Genomic DNA, 21,824 nt, shown 5'->3' with positions numbered 1-21,824 from the left:
AGAACAAAAGATCCGCCCGGGGTTTTTAAAAGTTCTTGGGCGGGAAAAGATTTATGTTTATTCACAGGCATACCCAGGGTTATGTTAACTACAGCGCGCGGGCAGCAACTTTCCAAGGTGGCTGCTGCCCTGGAGGCCTCTGGGATTCGTAGCAGGACTTACTATGGGGCGCCGCGCCTGCGCAGTCTCCTGGCTGCCACTGCAGCCCTTCACTGCCCCTGGTGGAAGGTCACACAGTGGTCACAGGTGGATGTTCTGCACATGTCCCTGGGGCTGGTTTTCTCCAGCTGCTTCTGAAAGACTACTTTAAGGTTTATGGGCTATTTTCTGATACCCTGCCCCATTGTTCTGGGGAATGGCTTTGTTTCTGCACCCTGGCCCATTTCTTGTTACTTTGTTTGCAGATTTGGGGGGCTCTCTATTCCCTGTCTTAAAACCTCATCTTTTATCAGATTGATTTGTACTTCATTTTTTTTTTTTTTTTACCATTGACTAGGTATTTACTGAATTCCTACTATGTGCTGGACAATGTACTGGGAGGTAGAAGTACAGAGACAAACAAGACATGGTACCAGCCCAGACTAGGGGTCAGGGAGGGCTTCCTGGAGGAGGAGATGCTTATATGGAATTCTGAAGAATGAGTAGAAGTTAGGTGGTGGTCTAAGCACAGAGGCATGACATACTATGGTATGGAGGAGACTACAAGGGATAAGGAAAACCTGGTGGGGCAGTGGTTAAGAGCTAACCAAAAGGCTGGCAGTTCGAATTCACTAGGCACTCCTTGGAAACTCTATGGGGTAGTTCTACTCTGTCTTATAGGGTTGCTATGAGTTGGAATTGACTGTAACAGGTACAGGTACAAGGGATATACACAAGATAAAAACAAATAAATGTTACCTTCATTTATAAATACAAATATAAGTAAACATAAATGCATGCTTATTAAAATAATACAGTGCATGCATTTTATAATAAATAAAGATCGATATTTTACATAAATAAAATAGACAATACCTTGTAGGTTCTCTCTATCACAGGACTATAAAGTCAAACAGACAGTTTTAGTTTGGTTTCACTTTTTTTTTGTTTTAAATAATATTTTATTGTGTTTTGATGAAGGTTGACACAGCAATTTAGATGCCCATTCAACAATTTCTACACAAATTGTTCTGTGATCTTGGTTACATTCTTCACAATGCTTGAACGTTCTCATTACTTCCATCTGGTTGTTCCATTCCCATTAATCTAGTTTCCCCGCCCCCTTACATTCTCATCTTTGTTTTAAAATAATTGTTGACCATTTGGTCTCATATATGTGATTTTAAAAACGAGCACAGTACTTACGGGTGATGTTCATTATTTTTTAAGCCAATATGTTATTTAGCTACAAGGTGACCTCAGGGGTTAGTTTTGGTTCAAGGTTTTATTACCTGGTGGAAACCCCAGGTCCTGCTCAGTGCAATCTGAATTGGCCAATAAACGAGAGGCCGAGGTGGGACAGCAGAAAAGGTACTTTTATTTCATTGTGCAAGGAGTCAGTAGGAGCTGCTGCTGCCAAGACTGCTCCTCAAGGGCAAGGGGAAAAGTTACTTTTAAGGGGTTTACAAGTTGGAAGTTCATACAAGTTATATCAGCAACATTTAAGTATGATGGAGTTTACATATAGTTTGATGTATCACCAGACCAAGCAAAGGAAAAAGGATTCTAATGAAAAGCTGGGTGGGGGGCGGGGGGCGGGTGTGGGTGCGGGTGCGGGACAAGCCAAGTAAAGGAAACAGGATTCTGAAGCAAAGCTACTTGAGGCAGTGGCCTGGGGATCTCTGCCTTAGTTTGAAGAGTATCTCAGGACAAGTCTCAGGGAGTCCTACAGTCTCAACCAGTCCAGTAGGCCTGTTTTTTTTTTTTTTTTTTTTTAGGATTTTGAGGTTCTGTTCCACATTTTTCTCCCATTCTACCAAGTCCATCAATTGTGGCCCTGATTAGAATGGTCTGTAGTGGAGGTTGGGGTTTAACTCCAGTGCCTGGTAATCCCTTAGACAGTCAAGGAGCAAATATTTACTGAGCACCTTCTATGTACCAGATACTGTTTTAGGTCCTGAGGGTTCAGCAGTGAATAGGGACAGAATGTCTGTTCTAAAGTGGCTGACATTTCTGTGAGGGTCTATACATGTTTTGGAACTAACGAATGAAAGAAAGAAAAAATGAATGCTTGTATCCAGTCAGCAATCAGTTTTTGGAAGAGGATGTCAGGATCATTTTGGAGTTTAAGGCAAAGAAATTCCATTTTTCTCTTAAGAAGAATTCAAACCCATTTGTTATGGATTGAATTGTGTCCTCCAAAAATGTGTGTCAACTTAGCTAGCCATGATTCCCAGTATTGTGTGGTTGTCCTCCATTTTGTGATCTGATGTAATTTTCTCATGTGTTGTAAATCCTAACCTCTATGATGTTAATGATGGAGCCTCGGTGGTTCAGTGGTTAAGAGCTTGGCTGCTAAGCAGTTTGAATCTACCAGCTGCTCATTGGAAACCCTATGGGGCAGCTCGACTCTGTCCAACAGGGTAACTATGAGTCAGAACGGACTAGAAGACAAGTTTTTTTTTTTTTTTTAATGATGTTAATGAGGCAGGATTAGAGGCAGTTATGTTAATAACACAGGACACAATCTACAGGACTAGGTTGCATCTTGAGTCAATGTCTTTTATGATAGGAAAGAGAGATGTGAGCAGAGTGGGCAGAGGCACTTCATACCACCAAGAAGGAAAAGTAGGAGTGGAGTGCATTCTTTGGACTACAGGTTCCTGCGCTGAGAGTCTCCTAGACCAAGAGAAGAATGATGACAAGGTCCGTTCCCCAGAACCTAAGCAGAGAGAAAGCCTTCCCTTGGAGTTGGTGCCCTTGAAGTCCCTGCCGAGACTCCTCCCGCTCCCAGCCTCTTTGCCGAGGTTCTCCGTCCCCCCCTCCCCCCACAGCCCGCCAAACCGCAGCTTCTAACTGCGGTTTGGCCCAACCTCTCTGCGGCCATAACTACAATTTGAATTTGGTGCCAGAATCCTACGCAAGATTTTGGCGCATGCGCAGGACCTGTAGCGCGTGTCCTCAGTCTGTCCTTGGACCTGAACATCACCGACGTGCTTCAAGATCGGGACCTACAAATATGGATATGGGAGGGCTGAGGGCGCAGAGTTCCGGGCAACAAACCCAACCCCCAGAAGCCATTGGAAGTAAAGAGCTCCTCAACCCCCTCAGACAGCGAGCACGTGGCGTTATGGTCCCAACACCCCATGTTGCTCCTTGTCTGCGCAGACAATGAATTTCCACTTTTGTTTCCCTTACAACTGGTGGTGTGGTGTCTGTCTTATTTCAACCGGCGGACAGGACAAGAACCCTCCTTTGGTTACACCCTGAATTCTTACTTTTAGCCTCCTAAACTGGGAGAATAAATTTGTTTGTTAAAGCCATCCACTTGTGGTATTTTTGTTCTGGCAGCACTAGATAACTAACAGACCGGTCAAGTAATAGCGACCTCAAACGTGCGTCAGACTATCAGAACTGCCAGAGAGCCTCAGGAAGTTAAGAGTCACCCGAGACAGATTTAATCATCTTCAGATGACACACAATATCTGAAACTTTTCAGATGCTCATGTAAAATAAACAGAAATTTTTTATTTTTTGCTTCGTCCACTTATCACCCGCACAGTTCTGTTAAGGTGCTATCTGTCCGGTGTACTGCGACAGCCCCGATTTATACGAATTCAATTTACGCAAATCTCGCGTAGGCAAAACCCAAATGGCTGCGCAGCTGCTGGAGCTGGGATGAACCATCTATACCAGCGGGGGGAAGCAGGTCTGCTCCGCGGGCTGAGGCGCTGGGCAAAGGGAAGTCGGAAGTAGGGCGGCCAGGGGTCCTTTTATACTCTGCGTCCAGGAGGGGGTGGCTCTGCCAGTGAGGGGTAGGAGCCGCGGGTGGGGGCCCGCGCCTTGCGCGGGATTCCACCCCCACCCCCCGCAAATGGTTTTTGCAGCCAAAAGTAGTGGTCCTCTATTCCCAGTAGACTTTTCCGCGGGTGTCGCGGCAAGGAGGTGACTTCGGCCTGTGGGACCAGGGCAGGAGGAGGCGGCGGGCCCGGGGTTTGCGGGGCGGCCGGGGAAGAAGGGGTGGACGGCCGGGGGCCGCGGGGCCTGAGATATTCGGGCAGGCTCTCCCTGCTCTGGGCCCAGCCACTTCCCTGGCACCCTCTGGGTGCGCGCACGGGATGCAGAGTCGGGCCGGACAGAAATCCCTCGCCCCATCCGCAACTCCGCACCTTCCACGACCCCCAGACCCACCGGGACCGCCTTCCTCCGCTTGCTCCCCGATGGAGGACAAGAAACTGGTGGTGGTTTTCGGAGCCACAGGTAAGCGAGACCCCAAAGTCCTAGTCCAGGGGCCGAAACCGGGTCCCCGAGAGCAAGGAGCCGCTCGCCCTCCGGCCTGGCGGTCCGAATCTTGCGGCCCGGCGGAGCCACGGCGCCCCCTGAGCGCGGGAGACCGCTCTCCTGGGGTTTGTTCTCCCCGGAGTTGCCCAGAGGGGTGAGATGGCAGTGACCCCACACCCGAGGTAGGGCGGTGGGGGCTCGACCTGAGAGCAGATTCCTTTTTAAAGATTAATGACGTTAACTTCTTTGAATAGGTAGTATTTGCACATGACAGGAAAATTAAATTTTCCCGCCTCTGCCTGCACCCCTCCCCTCCACCATCCATCACTGTTGACCGAGTTTCTCTAGTGTCCTACCAGACAGACTAAAAAAAAAAAGGATTTTTTTCAAGTGGCAGTGTATTGTTTTGCCCCCACTTGTTTTTCTTTCATACATATATATATATGTGTCTATGAGTCGGAAACCAACTCCATTGTTGTGGAGTTGGTTTCCGACTCATAGAACCCTATAGGACAGAGTAGAACTGTGGCATAGGGTTTCCAAGGAGGGCCTGGTGGATTCAAACTGCCGACATTTTGGTTAGCAGTCGAGTTCTTACCCACTGGACCACCAGGGATCCTTCATATATATATATATATATATATATATATATATATATATATATATATATATATATATATATATATATATAAAACAGCCTTATTGAGATATAATTCACATACCATACAATTCACCCGTTTAAACCATACAATTCACAGAACTTTTAGTGTATTCAGAGCTGTGCAACCATCAGCACAATCAGTTTTAGAACATTACATCCCCCTGGTAAAAAGCCCTGTACCCATGAGCAATCACTCTCCATTCCCTTTCCCTCCCCACCACCAGTTCTTAGCAACTGCTAATCTGTTTCCTGTCTCTGTGGATTACATTTGTTAGATTTGCCTATTCTGAACAATCCACATAATAGGAATCATACAATACGTGACCTTTTCTGTCTGGTTTGTTTCACTTAGCATTATGTTTTTAAGGTTTATTCATGTTGTGGCATTGTCAATGCTTCATTCCTTTTTATGGCTGAGTAATATTCCATTAAAAAATTTTTTAAGGTATAAGACGCATGCCACAACATGGGTGAAACTTGAAAACATTATGCTAAGTGAAAAAAGCCAGTCTCAAAAGGTCATGTATTATGATTCTGTTTTCTGAAATGAAATGTCTAGAACAAGCAAATCTAGAGAGACAGGAAGTAGATTAGTGGTTGCCAAGGACTGTGGGGAGGGGGAAATGAGGAGAGACTGGTAATGGGTACTGAATTTCTTTTTTGGGGTGATGAAAATGTTCTAGATTGATTGTGGTGATTGCACAGCTCTGTGAATATAGTAAAAATCACAAAATTGTATACTTTAAATGGGTGAATTGCATGGTAAATGAATTATATCTCAAAGCTGTTCTTTTTAAAAGGTGTTTAAGTGAGGGTTTAAGGAGAATTGTATATGAAAAAGTCTCTTGGGTGTTTCTTGCTGTAGTAGAACATTCCCTTTGGGGGCTTTCCCCTTGGGGGCTTCTTAGGTAGCTTTGACCCTGGTGGTCCTTCTGACTCTTCGCAGGTGCCCAGGGGGGCTCAGTGGCCCAGACACTCCTGGAAGATGGGACGTTCAGGGTTCGAGTGGTGACCCGGGACCCTGGGCAGCAGGCTGCGAAGGCACTGAGACTGCAAGGTGCAGAAGTGGTACAGGGAGACCAGGACGACAAGACCAGCATGGAGCTGGCCCTGACTGGGGCTTATGCCACCTTCATCGTGACTAACTACTGGGAGAACCTCAGCCAGGAACAGGAGGTCAAGCAGGTGAGGGCAGGCAGAAGGCTGTTGGGAGGACAGGGCTAGGAGCAGGGCATCTTAGAAGGACTTCTCAGGTCTCTAGCTGGTCTCAGGAAGGCAGCTCCAACTTGCCAGCAAGAGCTGACTACTGTACCCTTTCCCTTTTCCAAGAAGCCATCCTAGTCTGGTGAGGGTGGGGAGGCTGCTGCTTTCTTATCCAATGGCTTTTTTTTTTTTTTTTTTTTTTAAGATACCATTCATGAGCTATCTTAGAGAAAAAAACCACTAGACTGAGAATTATGAGCCTTAAGTCCTGCCTCTTCCAAAATTCTTTCTGTGGCTTTGGACATGTAGCTTCCTTTCTCTGGTCCTTGTTTTCCTCCTCTAAATTAAAGGGACATTGGACGGGACCATGGTTTCCAAACCTTTTTAGCTTTGAACCCTTCTTCGAGGGTAATGGAAGCCCATTACATAAAGCAGACAGAGACAGCTTCTCTGGTTGTAGTGGAGCTAGTTTCACTGTCCTGACAACTGTATGTTTCCTGTGGCTGCCTTAACAAAGAGCCACATACTTGGTGGCTTAAAACCCACTGCCTTCAAGTCGATTCTGACTCATAGTAACCCCAAAGGGCAGAGTAGAACTTCCCCATAGGGTTTCCAAGTTGTGGCTGGTAGATTCGAACTGCCAACCTTTTGGTTAGCAGCCGAGCTCTTAACTATTGCGCCACCAGGACTCCCTTGGTGGCTTAAAACAATAGCACTTTGTTCCCTCACAGTGCCGGAGGGAAGAAGTCTGAAATCACAGTGTTAACAGGGCTATGCTCCCTCCAGAGGCTCTAGGGGAGAATGCTTCCTTGGCTCTTCCAGCTTCTGTGGCTTCAGAACTCCAATCTCTCCCTCCATCTTTCATGGTTTTCTCCTCTGTGTCTTCTGTCTCTTATAAGGATACTCGTCATGGGATCTTTGGGTCCACTCGAGTAATCCAGGATGGTCTCATCCCAAGAGCCTTTATTACATCTGCAAAATCTTTTTCCAAATGCCACATTCACAGGTTCTGAAAGTTAGAACATGGACCTGTCTTTTTTGCAGGCCACCACTCAATCCATTATACAGCCTTACATGGCAGGTGGCAGTGTTCCCATTTAACCAATGAATTCAGAGTGGTTAAATGAGAACCTGGATCACATAGCCACTACATCGTACTGGTATGTTTAATCACTGAGTGATAGCACCTCCACAGCCAACCTCCTGGGACTCTCCAAGAAAGATAGCTTGGCACCATGGAAGGACAGTCTCTCAGGCCAGGCAGAGATGGGGAGCTTCCATGCCCAGTCAGCTGACCTGTCCACCCTCACATATTGCACAAGGATGGGTTGCAGTTGAGCACAGTGGAAAGTAGAACAAGCCAAATGACCTAGAGAAGGGACTCTAGGATTCTGTGGTGTTAGAGGGTGGTACTGTGTGCGGGCATCATCGAAGGGGCTAGTGGTGTCTGGCTCTTGGCATCGCCGACAGGGGCAACTCTGGGTTTGGAGAATTGGGCTGTGACTGCGGGACTTGCACCCTTCCTCTCAGCCTCATAATTTCTCCTTTTCTGCCCACCAGGGAAAGCTGCTGGCTGATCTGGCCAAGCGCCTGGGCCTTCACTACGTGGTCTACAGTGGCCTGGAGAATATCAAGAAGCTGACAGGTGGGAAACTGGCCGCCGGCCACTTCGATGGCAAAGGCGAGGTAGAGGAATACTTCCGGCACATTGGTGTCCCTATGACCAGCGTGCGGCTGCCCTGCTACTTTGAGAACCTCTTATCCTCCTTCCTGCCCAAGAAAGCCCCGGATGGAAAGAGCTACTTGCTGAGTGAGTATCCCTCCTGGTGTGTCTGCGCTTGCTGACCTGGTGAGATGAGGTCCTCTCCTGTGATGCTACAGGTGTGGTATAAAGTGCACTTGTTGTCGGAGGTTCTGTGTTCAAGCCCTGGCATCAGGTCTGTGACTCTGGGCAAGCGATTTAACTTCACTGGGCCTCTGCGTCCTTTTCTGTGAAATGGGCATAATAGAAATGTTCACAAAGGGGTGATGAGAAAATTGGCCTCAACGGTGGTTCTGCTCTGCTCTGTCAGTTGCATAACTTTACAGAAATCAGTGCAGTTATTGTACTTCAGGGAGCCCTGATGGTACAGTGGTTAAAAGCTCAGCTGCTAACCAAAAGGGGGGCAATTAGAATCCACCAGCCACTCCTTGGAAACCCTATGGAGCAGTTCTACTGTCTAATAGGGTCACTATGAGTTGGAATTGACTTGACGGCAACGAGTTATTACTTCTTCAAAAAGATTTGGAAGATCTGTTCAGTTGTAGATTTCACAAGGTAGAAAGGCTTTCTTCTCAATGCACATGTGCAGGTCTGTAAACATGGCCTGAATGCATTGCCCCCAGCTTGAAAGGAACCTTAGAAAGCTTGTCTCTTGCTGGCCAGCTCAGTGGATAAGAGCGAGATGCCCCCAAGGCCCGCGGTGGAGGGGTCAGTGTGCTTGTCCAGCCACATTGGGCACCGCTCACCCTCACCCTCACACAAGGGCAAGTAAGTGGTTGCCAGCAAGCCCAGGGAGAGTCCTGCCACTCAGTGAGCAGAGCCTGGTCCTAGTGATAGCACACAGCCACTGCCCTTTAGTTTGCAAACCTGCAGTCGAGGATAAACCCCACTCTAGTCTCTGAGTTGGTGCTCCATCCTCAAAGCTCCCTGATTGATCCCAACAGGCAGCCATGGAAACTGTCTTAGTTATCTAGTACTGCTCTAACAGAGATACCACAAGTAGGTGGCTTTAACAAAGAAAAATTTATTTTTTCACAGTCTAGTAAGCTAGAAATCCAAATTCAGGGCACCAGCTCTAGGGGAAGGCTTTCTCTGTCAGCTCTGGAGGAAGGTCCTTGTCATCAATCTTCCCTTGGTCCAGGAGCTTCTCTGTGCAGGAACCCCAGGTCCAAAGGACGTGCTCTGCTCCCAACACTGCTTTCTTGGTAGTGTGGGTCCCCATGTCTCTCTGCTTGCTTCTTTTATATCTCAAAAGAGATTGGCTTAAGACACTATGTAATCTTATAGATCTTATCAATGTAACTGCCACTAATCCATCTCATTACATCATAGTGGTAGGATTTACAACACATAGGGAAATCACATCAGATGACAAAATGGTAGATAATCATACAATAATGGGAATCATTACCTAGCCAAGTTGATAGATATTTTCGGGGGACACAATTCAATCCATGACAGTGACCCTTTTTATTGGTGAGGCAATGAAGACCAGAAGTTCCCTGGCATCTCATCTGGCCTCTTTCATGACACTCCTCTACTTCTCCATCATGTACAGAACCACAACTTTGAATGCACAGTCGTTCGTTGTAGAGCACCTGCCAGGCCCTGCTCCATTCCTGTTAGCGGAGTTGGGGCTTAGGGCATGCATTCCCAGCCTTCAGGAATTCAGGCCATAATGAAGCTTCCCAGGGTGATATCCTATGATCCAGAGGAGCCACAGGTACCAGCCCCATTCTCTGTGACAGCTTTCAAAGCCTTTTCCTACCCCTTCTCCTTTGTCCCTTTGCTCAGCCCTAAGGGAGGTGGGCAGTCAAGGCCTTGTATACCCATTCTAAGGACATAGTAACTAAGTCTCAGCATGTTTAAGTGACACTCACAAGGTGGTAGAGCGCAGACTGCCTCCCAGTATCCTGGCTCTCCGTTGTACCGTGTCTCCCACTCTGCCACCAACATGAGTAGATGTTCTCAGCTGTGCCCAAGTATTGTGTGGGGAGGTGTCCAGTTGATTGCCTGGTGGGAAAACCAGCTTCAACTCTTTGAAGGGCATTGTACATGCCAGTGTCTGTCATAGAGGACACATGACAACATATCTCCTTTCCCCTCACAGGCCTGCCTATTGGTGACATCCCCATGGATGGGATGGCTGTAGCGGACCTCGGTCCGGTGGTGCTCAGCCTGCTGAAGGTGCCAGAAGAGTATATCGGCCAAAACCTTGGGCTCAGTACCTGCAGGCACACCGCAGGGGAGTACGCTGCCCTCCTCTCCAAGCACACTGGTCATGCCATACGCGATGCCAAGGTGGGCGCCCCCCTCCCCCCAAGGGTGGTGAGGTCCCAGCTCCTGCCAAGGGACTCGAGTGGCTTCAGCCAGGTGTTTCTAACTCTCAAAGGAGTTTTTCGGGTTGGTAGGGAGGAGTATCTCTCTGAAGAGGTCAATCTAAGTTCCTCATAATGGCTAATATTTATGCTATGGTATTCTTGGGAGCTGAGTGGGGCCAGAGTGTGAAATTTCTGGCTTAAGTGTTTTGATGGAGTGGAAAAGGTTTCCAGGAAGAGGAGACAGTAGGAGCCAAGGGAAAGAGGGTAAACATGCAGGATTTGCTGGGCTCCTGTGGATGTGACTGGAGGGAGGGAAGGTTCCTGATCCCCTGGCCTGCCTGGAATAGGCAGGAAGCCCCACTGTGTCCTCCTTTGTCCTGTCGGCCCTGTCTTCCTGTCAGGCCCCACCCTGCCTCTGGGCTCCCCCACACCTTGTTTCTAATGTTTGTAGTTCTTATTATGACAGGAAGACATACGCATTAAAATCACTCCTCCAACCTCACCCAAACCCCAGACCCAAGCTGAGCAATAATGGAGAGGAGGCAGTGGCAGGGAGTGGTTAGAGCAGATCAGACTCTCACACTCAGATCCTGGGCCTAGCCCTTGTGTGACCTTGGGCATGTTCCCTGACTCCTCTCTGCCTCAGCTCCCTCATCTGCAAAATGGGTGTATTCAATAGTACCTACATCTTAGGGTTACAGTGTGAGAATTAAATAATAATGTAAAGGCTTTCTTAGCACAATGTCTAGCACACTGTAATAAATGGTTGTGTACCGCCACTTTAAAAAAGGGGGAGGGATAGGCCCAAGCCCGGCCATGGAGGGGTTGGAATATGAGGCTGAGGAGTTAAGATTCACTTTAGCAGGGAAAGGGGAAGAGCTTTGGTTTAAGAGCAAGAAAGTGATGTCTGCAGATTTCTGATTTGCCAGGGCCTGAGAAATTTCCCACCTCATGATCTTGAAAGAATACTATGGTGACCTAGAACGTCCTAGTAGCTCACCAAGAATACTGGTTTCCAGACTCCCATCTTTTTAGAACAGTTTTCAAACGAGCTGTTGATGAGATTGTTAGCAGGCGACTGAGAGCCCACCTAGCCACCCCCAACCACCTCAGTGAGACACTGCATGCTGACTGAGGTTAACAAGCTCCCTCTGCTTCCAGGCAACTCCAGAGGAATATGAGAAGCTTGGCTTCCCTGGGGCCCAGGACCTAGCCAACATGTTCCGTTTCTATGCCATGAAACCTGACCGCAACATCGAGTTGACCCTGAGACTCAACCCCAAGGCCAGGACCCTTGACCAGTGGCTGGAGCAGCATAAAAGGGACTTTGCCCAGCTGTGACTCTGCCCACCTCTCAAGCCTGAGTCGGGGCGGGGAAGGAAGGCACAGGGTCACAATCATCCTTTTTTGTGCTAAAAAAAAATTTTCTTTTTTTTTTTTTTTAAATAAAGGCCATTGTTCTTGCAGATAGTTTCCAAAAGAAAGAGGCTTTGTTTCTGGGACTTGGGCTAGAGTGGCAACTGCTGGGATGCTGATGGCATTAACAAGAAGATCAAGTTGTAGGTTTGGTCATCTCCCTTCCTGGCAATAAGGGGGCTGGGCAGGTGGTCTGTGATGACGGGCATCCTAAATACTCTGGAGTAAGTTTAATCATACAGATATGACCATGACTCTGATCGTGGCCCAGAGGATCCATTTCCACTCTACTGGAAATTCACCCATAGACTGGGTGCTGGATGTGCCCTGAAAGCACTGGAGCCCCAGGCCAGCCACCGAGGCAATGCCTCTGACACCCAGCACCCATGTCTCTGGATACCTGGGGAGGCTGCACACACCCAGTCTATTAGTTGGGGACAGACTTCAGGAGGCCGACCTCCCTCTCGTCACCCTCCTGTAATGTGGAGCCCAAGTGCAGCAGGTCGTAGGTGACTTTCAAGATGGATGGGAAGAAAAATGAAGGCATGAGGCAGAGCTGGGACCCCACCTCACTATAACGGGACCTTGCTAAAGAAAGGCGGTGCCACCTGTGGCAAGGGCTGGGGTGTGACAGGGAATAGCAGCCCCTCCCATCTGCAATGTGGCACAGGTGGTGGAACATCTGAGGGGTTCAACTCCTGGTCATTTTGGAGATGGGGAATGGGGGCCCAGGCTGGCGATGCCATTGGCCAAGACTCTGTGGCAGACTTTTCCTTTGGGTGTGCAGCTGGGAGATTAATGTGACAGCCACCATGGCTGTCTTCTTAACCCATCCCTAGCCTCAGAACCTGCACAGCCATGCAAAGGGGAGGCAGCCCTATAGAATTCACTTGATCTATTGACTAATACATTGATTATGAAACCAGTATTTCTTCAAGTACTTACTGTATGCTGGGCTCTAAGTAACTATTAACAAAATATTTAGCTTAGTTTAGGGGTAAAGTCAGATAAATAATTACAAATTGACAGGAGGACTGCAAAGAAAAAGAGTCAGGTGAGGACCAACCCTGTGGGTGGCACCTATTTTATGGTGTGCACAAAAAGAGCCTCTGAGGGGTAGCACTTAGGCTGAGAGCTGAGGGGACAGGAAGGAAGAGGCTCAGGCCAGGGGGGTTTCTAGGTGCACTTGGGTCAGGACAAGAGGGCAGCTATGTCCTGCATGTCCTTGTGTCCCCAAGCCTGTGGGTGGGACATGTGCCACCTCTGGTGCTGTAACTCATTGTGACAAGGTCCTTGAGGTGTCACACATGTGAGCTGCCTGTTGGGGCCTGAGTCAGTCCTGCCCAAGCCATGAGCCTCCTGTTCTCAGGCTCATGTCCAGTTCCTGAGTGGTCATGTATGCATGGTGACTGCACCTCCCTGATACTTCAGCAAATGCTCAATACCACCTCCCTCTCCCTACTCTCAATCCCCAAAGGCTCGGGGAACTGGAGATACTTTTTATAGTTTTCAATACCTCATGTCACACCCCAGCCCCAACTCACAGGTGTCCAAGAAGACTGGTGCCAACTGCCCCAGCCCCCCAGGGCCAGCCACCTCAAGGCTTGGATCTGTTCATTCCACCGAAACTGCGTTGCCACCTTCTTGCCACATGGGGAAAGGCACTCCAGTACACAATAATGGAGTCTCACCAGCAAGAAAATTCACCTTTCTCTAGACCTCTTTCAAAAAGTAGGACATGAATGAGATTAGGTTGACTTCTCCAGTTATAAAACCTAAGCTTTCATCTGAGAAGGACAGTCTAGCTCCACACTGCTGAGTGGAAGTATCTGAAAGCAGCAGGAGGTGACTGTTGAGCCTCTTTCTTGCCTATCAACTCTTTGTCGATCTCTTCTCCACTCAACCCAGCCAATGCTCCCGCCTCCCAACCTGCTGGGCCCAGGCACCTGGCAGGGTCTGAGCTGTGTGCTCAGGGCTCACCCTAACTGAGCCAGGCACTGGGACTTCTATGAGGAACAGTTTCTGCTGGAGCCCAGACTATTAAACTACAAGGAGCCAACATTTCAACATAAAAGAATGTGAACACTCTATAAGTAATGGAGGAAAAAAATCTAGTGAGGGAGGAAGCAGCAGGTAGGGCCCTAACAAGGAGTTTGCACCTCTCAACACAGGCTCCAGAGAGAACGCTACAAGCAGGGTGAGCACTGTAGGCCTCACAGCTCCATTAGTGTGTGGGCTCGGTGGGGTACGCTGAGTGATGAGGCGGATTCGTTCCCTCTCTGGCCTCCCACGAAAGGAAAGCAGAGATGACCCCAGTGGCAGAGGTGAGGTGGCCCAATCGCAAGCGAATATCAGTCACCAGGCTAAGTCACCTACAGAAGGTGTCTGGACTCTTGCAAGGAAGAAATGGCCACAACTTAGGTTTTAAATATCTTTTTGCAGTAGATAATCTTATTTACATTGATATAGATTCATTTTACATTCTTAAATCGGACATGAGTAGATGCTTTTAGTAAATTAAAGAGGAAGGAAAGGGAAACTATTGAGAAATGTTCTTCATTAACCTGTCTGTAGTTTGAAGATCTGAGACACGTGGAAGCTGCAACATCCAACAAAGCCGTCGTGGGAGCCTTGGCCTGCCTAGACTGCTTTTTTCTTTTGAATGAACATTTTTACAGGAAAAGACAGTGACTGCACTGAATATTTAAAGACACTCCTGAAAGTAAATGTCAACAGTGTAAGTGGTGAGAACAAGACCCCAGCTGGCAGAGGTGGCTCAGTGTTAACGAGGCTGCTGAACTTGGCCCCAGGACTATGCTTCGGGCAGCAGACTGGCTGAGCAGAGGGCCAGGGCTCCCACGCACTCCTGTCCTAAAGCAACAGAAGTCGACTATCAGCACAGGAGGACATCCTGGGCAGGTGGGGAGGAAAGATGTGTGTCCTGACAGACCGCCACCCACATGGGTGGGAAGATAGATCTCCAGGACCCTCTCTGGGCTTTCCTGTGTGCCTCCCCAGGCCCCTAGAGCCCCGACTTTCAAGCTGCTTGGTACCTTTGGAAATTAAAAAGAAACTCGAAGAAGAGAGAGTGATGCCCGGCAGAACCTGTGGGCGGCGGGGGGCTGGGGGGAGGTGCGAGGCTCGGGGCATGCAAGGTAGGTTCCGGGTAAGGCAACCTGTTAGGGTAGACTCATTCAGGGCACTTCCCAAAAGTCTGCAAGGGAAAAATCAATCAACCCACAATTCGGCGTAGCTCAGGATTCATCTTTAAGCTGTGAACATGGCCTTTAATTCTTTAGCTAAGAACTCCACCACATCACTCCCAGAGTTGTAGCTCTACCATCTGTCCATCTGTCTTACTTTGCGCTGAGTGAGAAGCTGAGCCACCAACCATGGACAGAAAACCTTACAGGTTCTACATCTTACTGCCCAGGGACCATCCATGTAGCCCCTTTCCAGGGAGAGGTGCTGTCACAGTCTTGTTGTTGCTGAGGTGGTTGGGGCCTCTGCAGGCAGGGGCTTGAGCTCTGTGCTGAGCCTCCTGCTGTCAAGGCCATGAGGAGTGGGTGCTGCTTCCAGACTAGTTTCCAGTGGACCGTTTTCCTAGGCAGAGAAGACAAATGGTTACATTTCACTTGGCATCAGGACAGGAGCACGCCCCTGCGGGTTAGCTTTGGCTAATCCCTGAGACCTGTTGAGCAAGAGAGGATCAAGCACGCCAACCACCAGGGACAGACAGGAAGTGAACGTGGATCCAGATACTGCAGTGAGCAGGCACCATCTTAGGCAGCGGCCCCAAGACTTACACAGCCTGCGCTCGGGGACCAACAGGAGACTGAGGCGGTCTGAGTTCTAGGCCTGGCTCTGCTGAGCTTTGCCCTCTGTAACCATGGGCAGCCTGGCTCCATCAGTGCAGGGACAGTGGCCCTAAGAGCGGCCATAATGCCGCCTGCCAAAACGCAATCTCTCCAGCCAGTGGAAACTGCAAAATGCAGGCAGCTGGGGTCTGGTTCAGCCCTGAAATACTGGCTGCCCCTGCCTGGATTCTCCAAACGCAAATTTGTCAACAGGTGAGAGGCCTGGTCCTGAGGGAGTGGCTTTATCACTCCTGAGACAGCACTGTTTCCAGCTCCTGGAGGGGCCGGCGTTGGTTACAGTCAGAGGACAGGGATCAGTCATAAGGGAAACAAAGGAAAACAAAAACAAAGCAAAACCTCAAGCGTGTTCCTACCTCGGCTGGGTTATCAGGAGGTAAACAGTTTCTTAAGTTTGGAAAGGAATCCCTCCTTGTCCTCCCCAGCCTTGCGCCTAGCCTCGCCTCCTGAAGAGCTATCCATGGTGCTGCCACCTGGGCACAAACAGCAGAGAGAACCGGGGTCAGGGGCACAGGCTTCCACGCAGCACACCCCGGCCCCCACCTGCCTTGCAGCCTCGAAAAGCCTGGCCCCAGGGCACAGCACTGCCCCCTCTGAGCCTCACAGAGCCTGGCCCCCAGGGCATAGCACTACCCCCTCTGAGCCTCACAGAGCCTGGCCCCCTGGCACAGCACTGCCCTCCAAGCCTCACAGAGCCTGGCCTCCGGGCACAGCACTGCCCCCTCTGAGCCTCACAGAGCCTGGCCCCCAGGCACAGCACTGCCTTCCAAGCCTCACAGAGCCTGGCCCCCAGGGCAGAGCCTGGGCCCCAGGGCACAGCATTCAAGAGGTCACCAAGCACCACCCTGACAAAGGAGGGGACCATCTCAAGTCAGCAGAGGCTACCTGTCTTATCAGATGGCTGGAACAAAGAGGCCGTTCAGAGCATTAATCTACTCCAACTGCCCTTCCCTGCGGACCACGACAGAGGAACAAGAACTAGACATCAACCACAACCAGCTACCTCCAATCTGAACAACAGTCACAAGATACAGCCGACGGGCCGACCACACAGCTTACACACGTTAGCTCATTCAATCCTTGGGATAACCTTATTGATGAGGTTTACAGATGAAAAAAATGGAGGCACACAGAGAGGTTAGGTGGTTTATCTGAGGTCACAAAGCTAGTAAGGGGGAGGTAAAGGAGCTCTGATGGTGCAATGGTTAAGCACTGGGGTGCTAACTGAAAGGTTGGCAGTTGGAACCCACTAGCCGCTCTGTGGGTGAAAAGACCTGGAGATCTGCTCCTGTAAAAGATTACAGCCTAGAAAACCCTACAGGCAGTTCTACTCTGTCACATGGGGTTGTTGTGAGTTGGAATCGACTTGATGGCACACAACAAAAGAACACAAGCGGGGTTACCTTGAGTTGGAATCTACTCAACAGCAACTAAGAAGTGAGTTCAAATTCAAGTAGTCTGACTCCCAAGCTGAGCTCTTAACCACTGTGCTACTGGCTCCAGGAAAGTAAATGATGCAAGCCAAGAGATCCCATTTCTCAGTGAGCTGACCAGATTCCACACCCCCATGTGTGTCTGTGTCTCCAGGAGACCAGTGAGGGCTGCTGGCCACCCAAACCCCAGCACACGTGTAGTTCTCACCTACAACTCAGAGGAACTCTACTGCGCCTGACTGAGCATGCTCTGCTCACCAAGGGCATCGAACCCCAATGCTCCTGATAAAGGAAGCGGTTCCGTTGAGACTGCCTGGAAGAGCAATGCGACACAGATGTGTTATTTTAAACATCTGCCAACCACTGAGCCAGGAGGGCAGTAAACATCTGAAAGCAAACAACGCTGACGTGTACTAATACTATAAATCCTAGGACACGTTTTTAACGTGCTATGAGACACATAGGAGCCCTGGTGGCAAAATGGTTAAAGAGCTTGGCTGCTAACCAAAAGATTGGTGGTTCTAATCCACTAGTGGCCCCGCAGGAGAAACAACCTGGCGATCTGCTCCCATAAAAATTAAAAACACACTGAACCCACTGCTGTCAAGTCAATTCTGACTCAGTAACCGTATAAGACAGAGTACAACTGCCCCACTGAGTTTCCAAGGCAGTAATCTTTATGAGAGCAGACTGCTACATCTTTCTCCCACAGAGCAGCCAGTGGGTTTGAACCGCTGATCTTTTGGTTTACAGCTGAGCACTTAACCACTGTGCCACCAGGGCTCCTTCCCAGAAAACTCTATGGGATAGTTCTACTCTGTCCTATAGGGTCGCTATGAGTTGGAATCAATTCGACGGCACACAACAAAAAATGAGACACAGGCCAAATACAGTGTATACCAGAGTCAAAAATGGTCACTGCCCCCAAGACCTCAGTATAAATAAGATGCTTTTGTCAGGAAGAAGCACCCCCCAGTAGGGGAGGGGAGAGGCCATCCCAGGAGCAGCACAAGCAGGGCAGGGGCCACGCTAACCCTCTGGATCTGGCCTGCTCTTGGAGCTCAGGTACGTTCTTGGAGCTCAGGTATATTCTCAAAGAAGTAAGGGAGACCTCTAGCGAGTACGTGTTAAGTGAGCTCTGAGCAGTCACACCGCAGGGTGGCCTCTGCATTCAGGGCTCTACAGACAAGGGCCAGGCATGGACACCCGGCAGAGGTGGGCACACTCTCCCTCAGCCCATGAGGTCAGGGGCCAGGTGCCTACTCAGTCCTTTGTGGCCCCACTTCTTACATAAAAGCTTAAATAGCAAAACAAAAGGACTTCCAAACACAAAGGACTCCAAAAACCAGAACTTTCCAGCCACTCCTGGGCCTCCTAGGACAAGGGAGAGCACTGAATCTGGTTATGTCTTCCATAAGATGAGGGCCAGTCTTGGTGCACATGTGTGTACATATATGGGTACGTGTGTGTGCACACACCAGTCACACTAGGTAAGTTACCACTGGTGGAGCTTTAATATGTGCCAGGTACTGTGCCAAGTCCTTCATCTACACGATCTCATGTAATCGTGCAAAAACCCTAGAAATAGGCAGGGACACCATATCTTTGTGCATCCCTTCCAGCACAGGGTAAATGCAAGTAAACATTTGCCTGAATGACATGAGGCTAACAGACCTATAGGATCTGACTCCTGAGGACGGGACCCATCCCACAGGGGAGGGGCATGTCTACACTCGAAGCCTCTGCTCACTGAGGTGTCCACACACACACATGGGTTGATCCAGCAGGGTCCTGGACTGCCTCCCACTCTACTTAAATGTCCTCTCCCTGATCTTCCTTGCACCTCTGCTCTGCATGAAAGAGATACATGGTCAGCTCTACCGGCCACAGCAGAGAAGACAAACAGTAGTTGTGATCCCCAAACTACTTTATGTTGAGCTCTGGCACATGTGTCTATACTCACGGCTGAATATCTATAGATTTATGTTGTCATGAGAATTCATGATGGTCCAGAAACAAAAATGATGAGCCACACTGTTACCTAACCCAAAAGGTGAGGAAATCCCCTGAAGTCTTCTTCAAACCAAATGACAGTTTAGCTTAACTAGTAAAGAGTATCTGCCTTGAGTGTTGTGCTCTTTTAAGAACTATCTATCAGGGATCAAACTGACAACAGCAACTCGAAAGGTTATATCGGAAACTTAGGTGGCAGTGAGTTTATGTTAACGTGGGAGGAAAAATTTGGAAAAGGACGGTGAGAATGGTTGCGCAACGTGAAGAATGTGATCAATGTTACTGAATTGTACGTGTAGAAACTGCTGAATTAGCCTATGTTCTGCTGTGTATATTCTCAACAACAACAAAAGTAAAATAAAATTTAAAAAGGTGAGGAAGGCTAGGCAACGACCTCAAGCTGCCCCCCAGCTTCCTGTGTCAGAAGACATACTCGCCTAGCCCTGGGAGTACTCAGAGTTCCCAAGCACGCTGTAGTCTTTCTGGATCACACCGCCCCACATTGGGAAAGAGCCTAGGGTCAGTTATTAAGATTTAAAGCTGCTGCATTTGGGAACGAGATAAACAAGAGATAATCTAACAAAAACTTTAGGTCAATTCCCTAATTGTATCACAAAAAATGTCCATGTATCATTTTCCCAAAGTGAAAGCAAGTCTTCAGGAACAACTATAAATGGACTTTTATTTGCAAATGCTCTCATCAGCATCTAATGAATCCCTAACTCGGGTGCCCTTAGAAGGCTATTAAAAAATGATACATGTACACCTTTACCCCAAGAACCATTGATAAATGAATGAAACTGCTAGTTAATAAGTTCTGGTATATAACTCTTTTTTTTTTTTTTATATATATAACTCTAGTTAATAAGTTTTGTTTGAATGCTTGAAATAAAAGAAATTCAGCATCTACCTAAGTAAACAAAACCAACCGTTAGTGATGCTGGAATGTTTTTATACATGGATCGCAAAAGTAACTTTCTTAAGTTTTGTTTGAATGCTTGAAATAAAAGAAATTCAGCATCTACCTAAGTAAACAAAACCAACCGTTAGTGACGCTGGAATGTTTTTATACATGGATCGCAAAAGTAACTTTCTTCAAGGTGTAAGAGAGGCTTAACCACACCTAGGCAGCAGACTAACAGATGACCCACTCCTTGAAGCCAATTCTAAGATTCGTAAATGTGTTTTACAAATTCTGACTGGGAGTCAAAATTTCCATGAGAATGCAACCACAAACTGACAATGGATTAGTGAGGGAATGAAATGTAGTTTGAGAAGCCAGTTTCACTTTCTAAGCAACGTTTCAGAAATGCACCCAGCGGGTATGCTAAGGTTAAGCCACACTCAGGCATGGCAGCTCTAGGAGTTTAAACGGAAAGATTGGCAAAGCGCCTCGCCCACAGGAAGCTCCCGTAAATCTGGCTGAGTATGTGAAGGGGCCATCAGGACAAGGAGCCAAGACAGTCACAAGGGTTCTGAGGATACTCATGCGCTGACTGCACGATCAACCATCAAGGTAAGCGCCAACTTTCAAATACAGTGACAAATGCCATGTCTCCCACACAGGACTCAGCGCTAGCCAACCTGGAGTCCCACTGGTCAGCAGCGAGGGCCAGAGAGCTTTCTGCAGAACCCACCCCACGTGTTACAGGAGCATAGGAATATTTAGGCTTCAGGGAGACAAAAATAAGGAGAAGCCAGAAGTGCGGAATTAGTTACCTGGAATGCCTGGGTGCTATTCACAGCTATTACCAGTTATTTCTTTCATTCAAGAAACATAACAAGAAAAAAAAGAGAAAACTGTACCAAACTACTCAAACACATAGCCATCCAGTGCTGTCTGCTTACAGACAGGATTTGGGGGGCTGCTTTTTCACAGGGGACTTCTGGTCCCCTGGACTCAGCAGGCATTCAATGCAAGTCTGTGGTGTGGCTGCTGCTGCAAGGACCTCCTCCAAACCTGAGGGGCTTCGTGGCCACGCCCTCCCTTCACTGGGATGCTCGCTCTGCTCACAATGACCTACACTAACCCAATGCCATGCAGCTCTCAGCACTGCAGAGCAGCATCCAGGACCTAGAAAAAACAGAATGATGCAACCAGGATGAAACACGTCGCTCAGCTGGAGCCAAATGCACCACCAGCACAGTCTGTGCTGAACCAGGTCCCCAACAGACAGACAGCAGCTTCCCGGCAGGGCCCCACCTTCCCTCACTGGGAGAGGGGGTGCAATGGTGATTTCCATCACCAAAGCTTCTGCCAGCAAATGGTTTTCCATCAAATCACTAATATCTAACTACACTCTACCGACACAGCAGGACATTGGAGCTCAGAGTAAATAATGTATTTACTCATTGCCACACAAAGTTCAATACACTTCAAACGTGCAGAGCTGGAGTCACATGACGACGATGGCTTTTGGCTACTACAGATGTTCACAAGGCACGTAGCAGTCTCGGTTAAACATGCTGGGTTATAATGCAGCAGTCCTTTCAGCCATCTTTGCCTTAAACTTTGGTAGGAACTCCCCCGTGGGGTGTTCCCAAGGTCATAGGGCAGGTGTCAGAACCAAGGATAGAACTCAGAACACCAGCTTCCCGGGATGCTTGGCTGTCACCTGGCAGGAAAGGTCCTGGTGCTTATCCTCGACACACCCACGCATACACAGAGAGAAAGGAAGAGTGCTTTTCCTCTGGAAGCTTAGGCTACAACTGTTGCTAGCC

General features: G+C 48.6%; 2 protein-coding genes across 7 annotated transcripts in view; one reads left to right on the top strand and one right to left on the bottom strand.

Annotated features, from left to right (window-relative positions):
• The first annotated feature begins 3,914 nt into the window (after positions 1-3,914).
• Positions 3,915-11,776, top strand: NMRAL1 (NmrA like redox sensor 1). Of its 2 annotated transcripts, XM_049903025.1 has the most exons (5): positions 3,915-4,398; positions 6,027-6,265; positions 7,844-8,093; positions 10,156-10,346; positions 11,528-11,776. In XM_049903025.1, the coding sequence occupies exons 1-5, from the start codon at positions 4,257-4,259 to the stop codon at positions 11,705-11,707; spliced, it is 1,002 nt and encodes a 333-aa protein (XP_049758982.1). In that variant the 5' UTR covers positions 3,915-4,256; the 3' UTR covers positions 11,708-11,776. The 2 variants fall into 2 exon arrangements, with proteins under 2 accessions (XP_049758982.1, XP_049758983.1); XM_049903026.1 differs by lacking the exons at positions 3,915-4,398; positions 6,027-6,265 and adding an exon at positions 5,825-5,982 and having other exon boundaries at positions 7,840-8,093; positions 11,528-11,721.
• DNAJA3 (DnaJ heat shock protein family (Hsp40) member A3) overlaps positions 8,696-21,824 on the bottom strand; it is a 46,099-nt gene continuing 32,970 nt past the window's right edge. For 2 of the 5 annotated variants that reach the window (XM_049903013.1, XM_049903014.1), the window contains exons 11-12: positions 16,014-16,130; positions 11,781-15,385 (exon numbers count right to left, since the gene is read on the bottom strand). In XM_049903013.1, coding sequence (XP_049758970.1) covers positions 16,027-16,130 — 104 coding nt within the window. In that variant the 3' untranslated portion in view covers positions 11,781-15,385; positions 16,014-16,026. Of the gene's footprint in view, positions 10,059-11,780; positions 15,386-16,013; positions 16,131-21,824 lie in introns of those variants that run through there. The other 3 variants (XM_049903015.1, XM_049903016.1, XR_007519554.1) reach the window with 2 other exon arrangements.

Source organism: Elephas maximus, chromosome 12, assembly GCF_024166365.1.
Source record: "Elephas maximus indicus isolate mEleMax1 chromosome 12, mEleMax1 primary haplotype, whole genome shotgun sequence".
Lineage (NCBI taxonomy): Eukaryota > Metazoa > Chordata > Mammalia > Proboscidea > Elephantidae > Elephas > Elephas maximus.
Note: the sequence above shows the minus strand (reverse complement) of the source record. Positions and strands in the feature narration are given on the sequence as shown.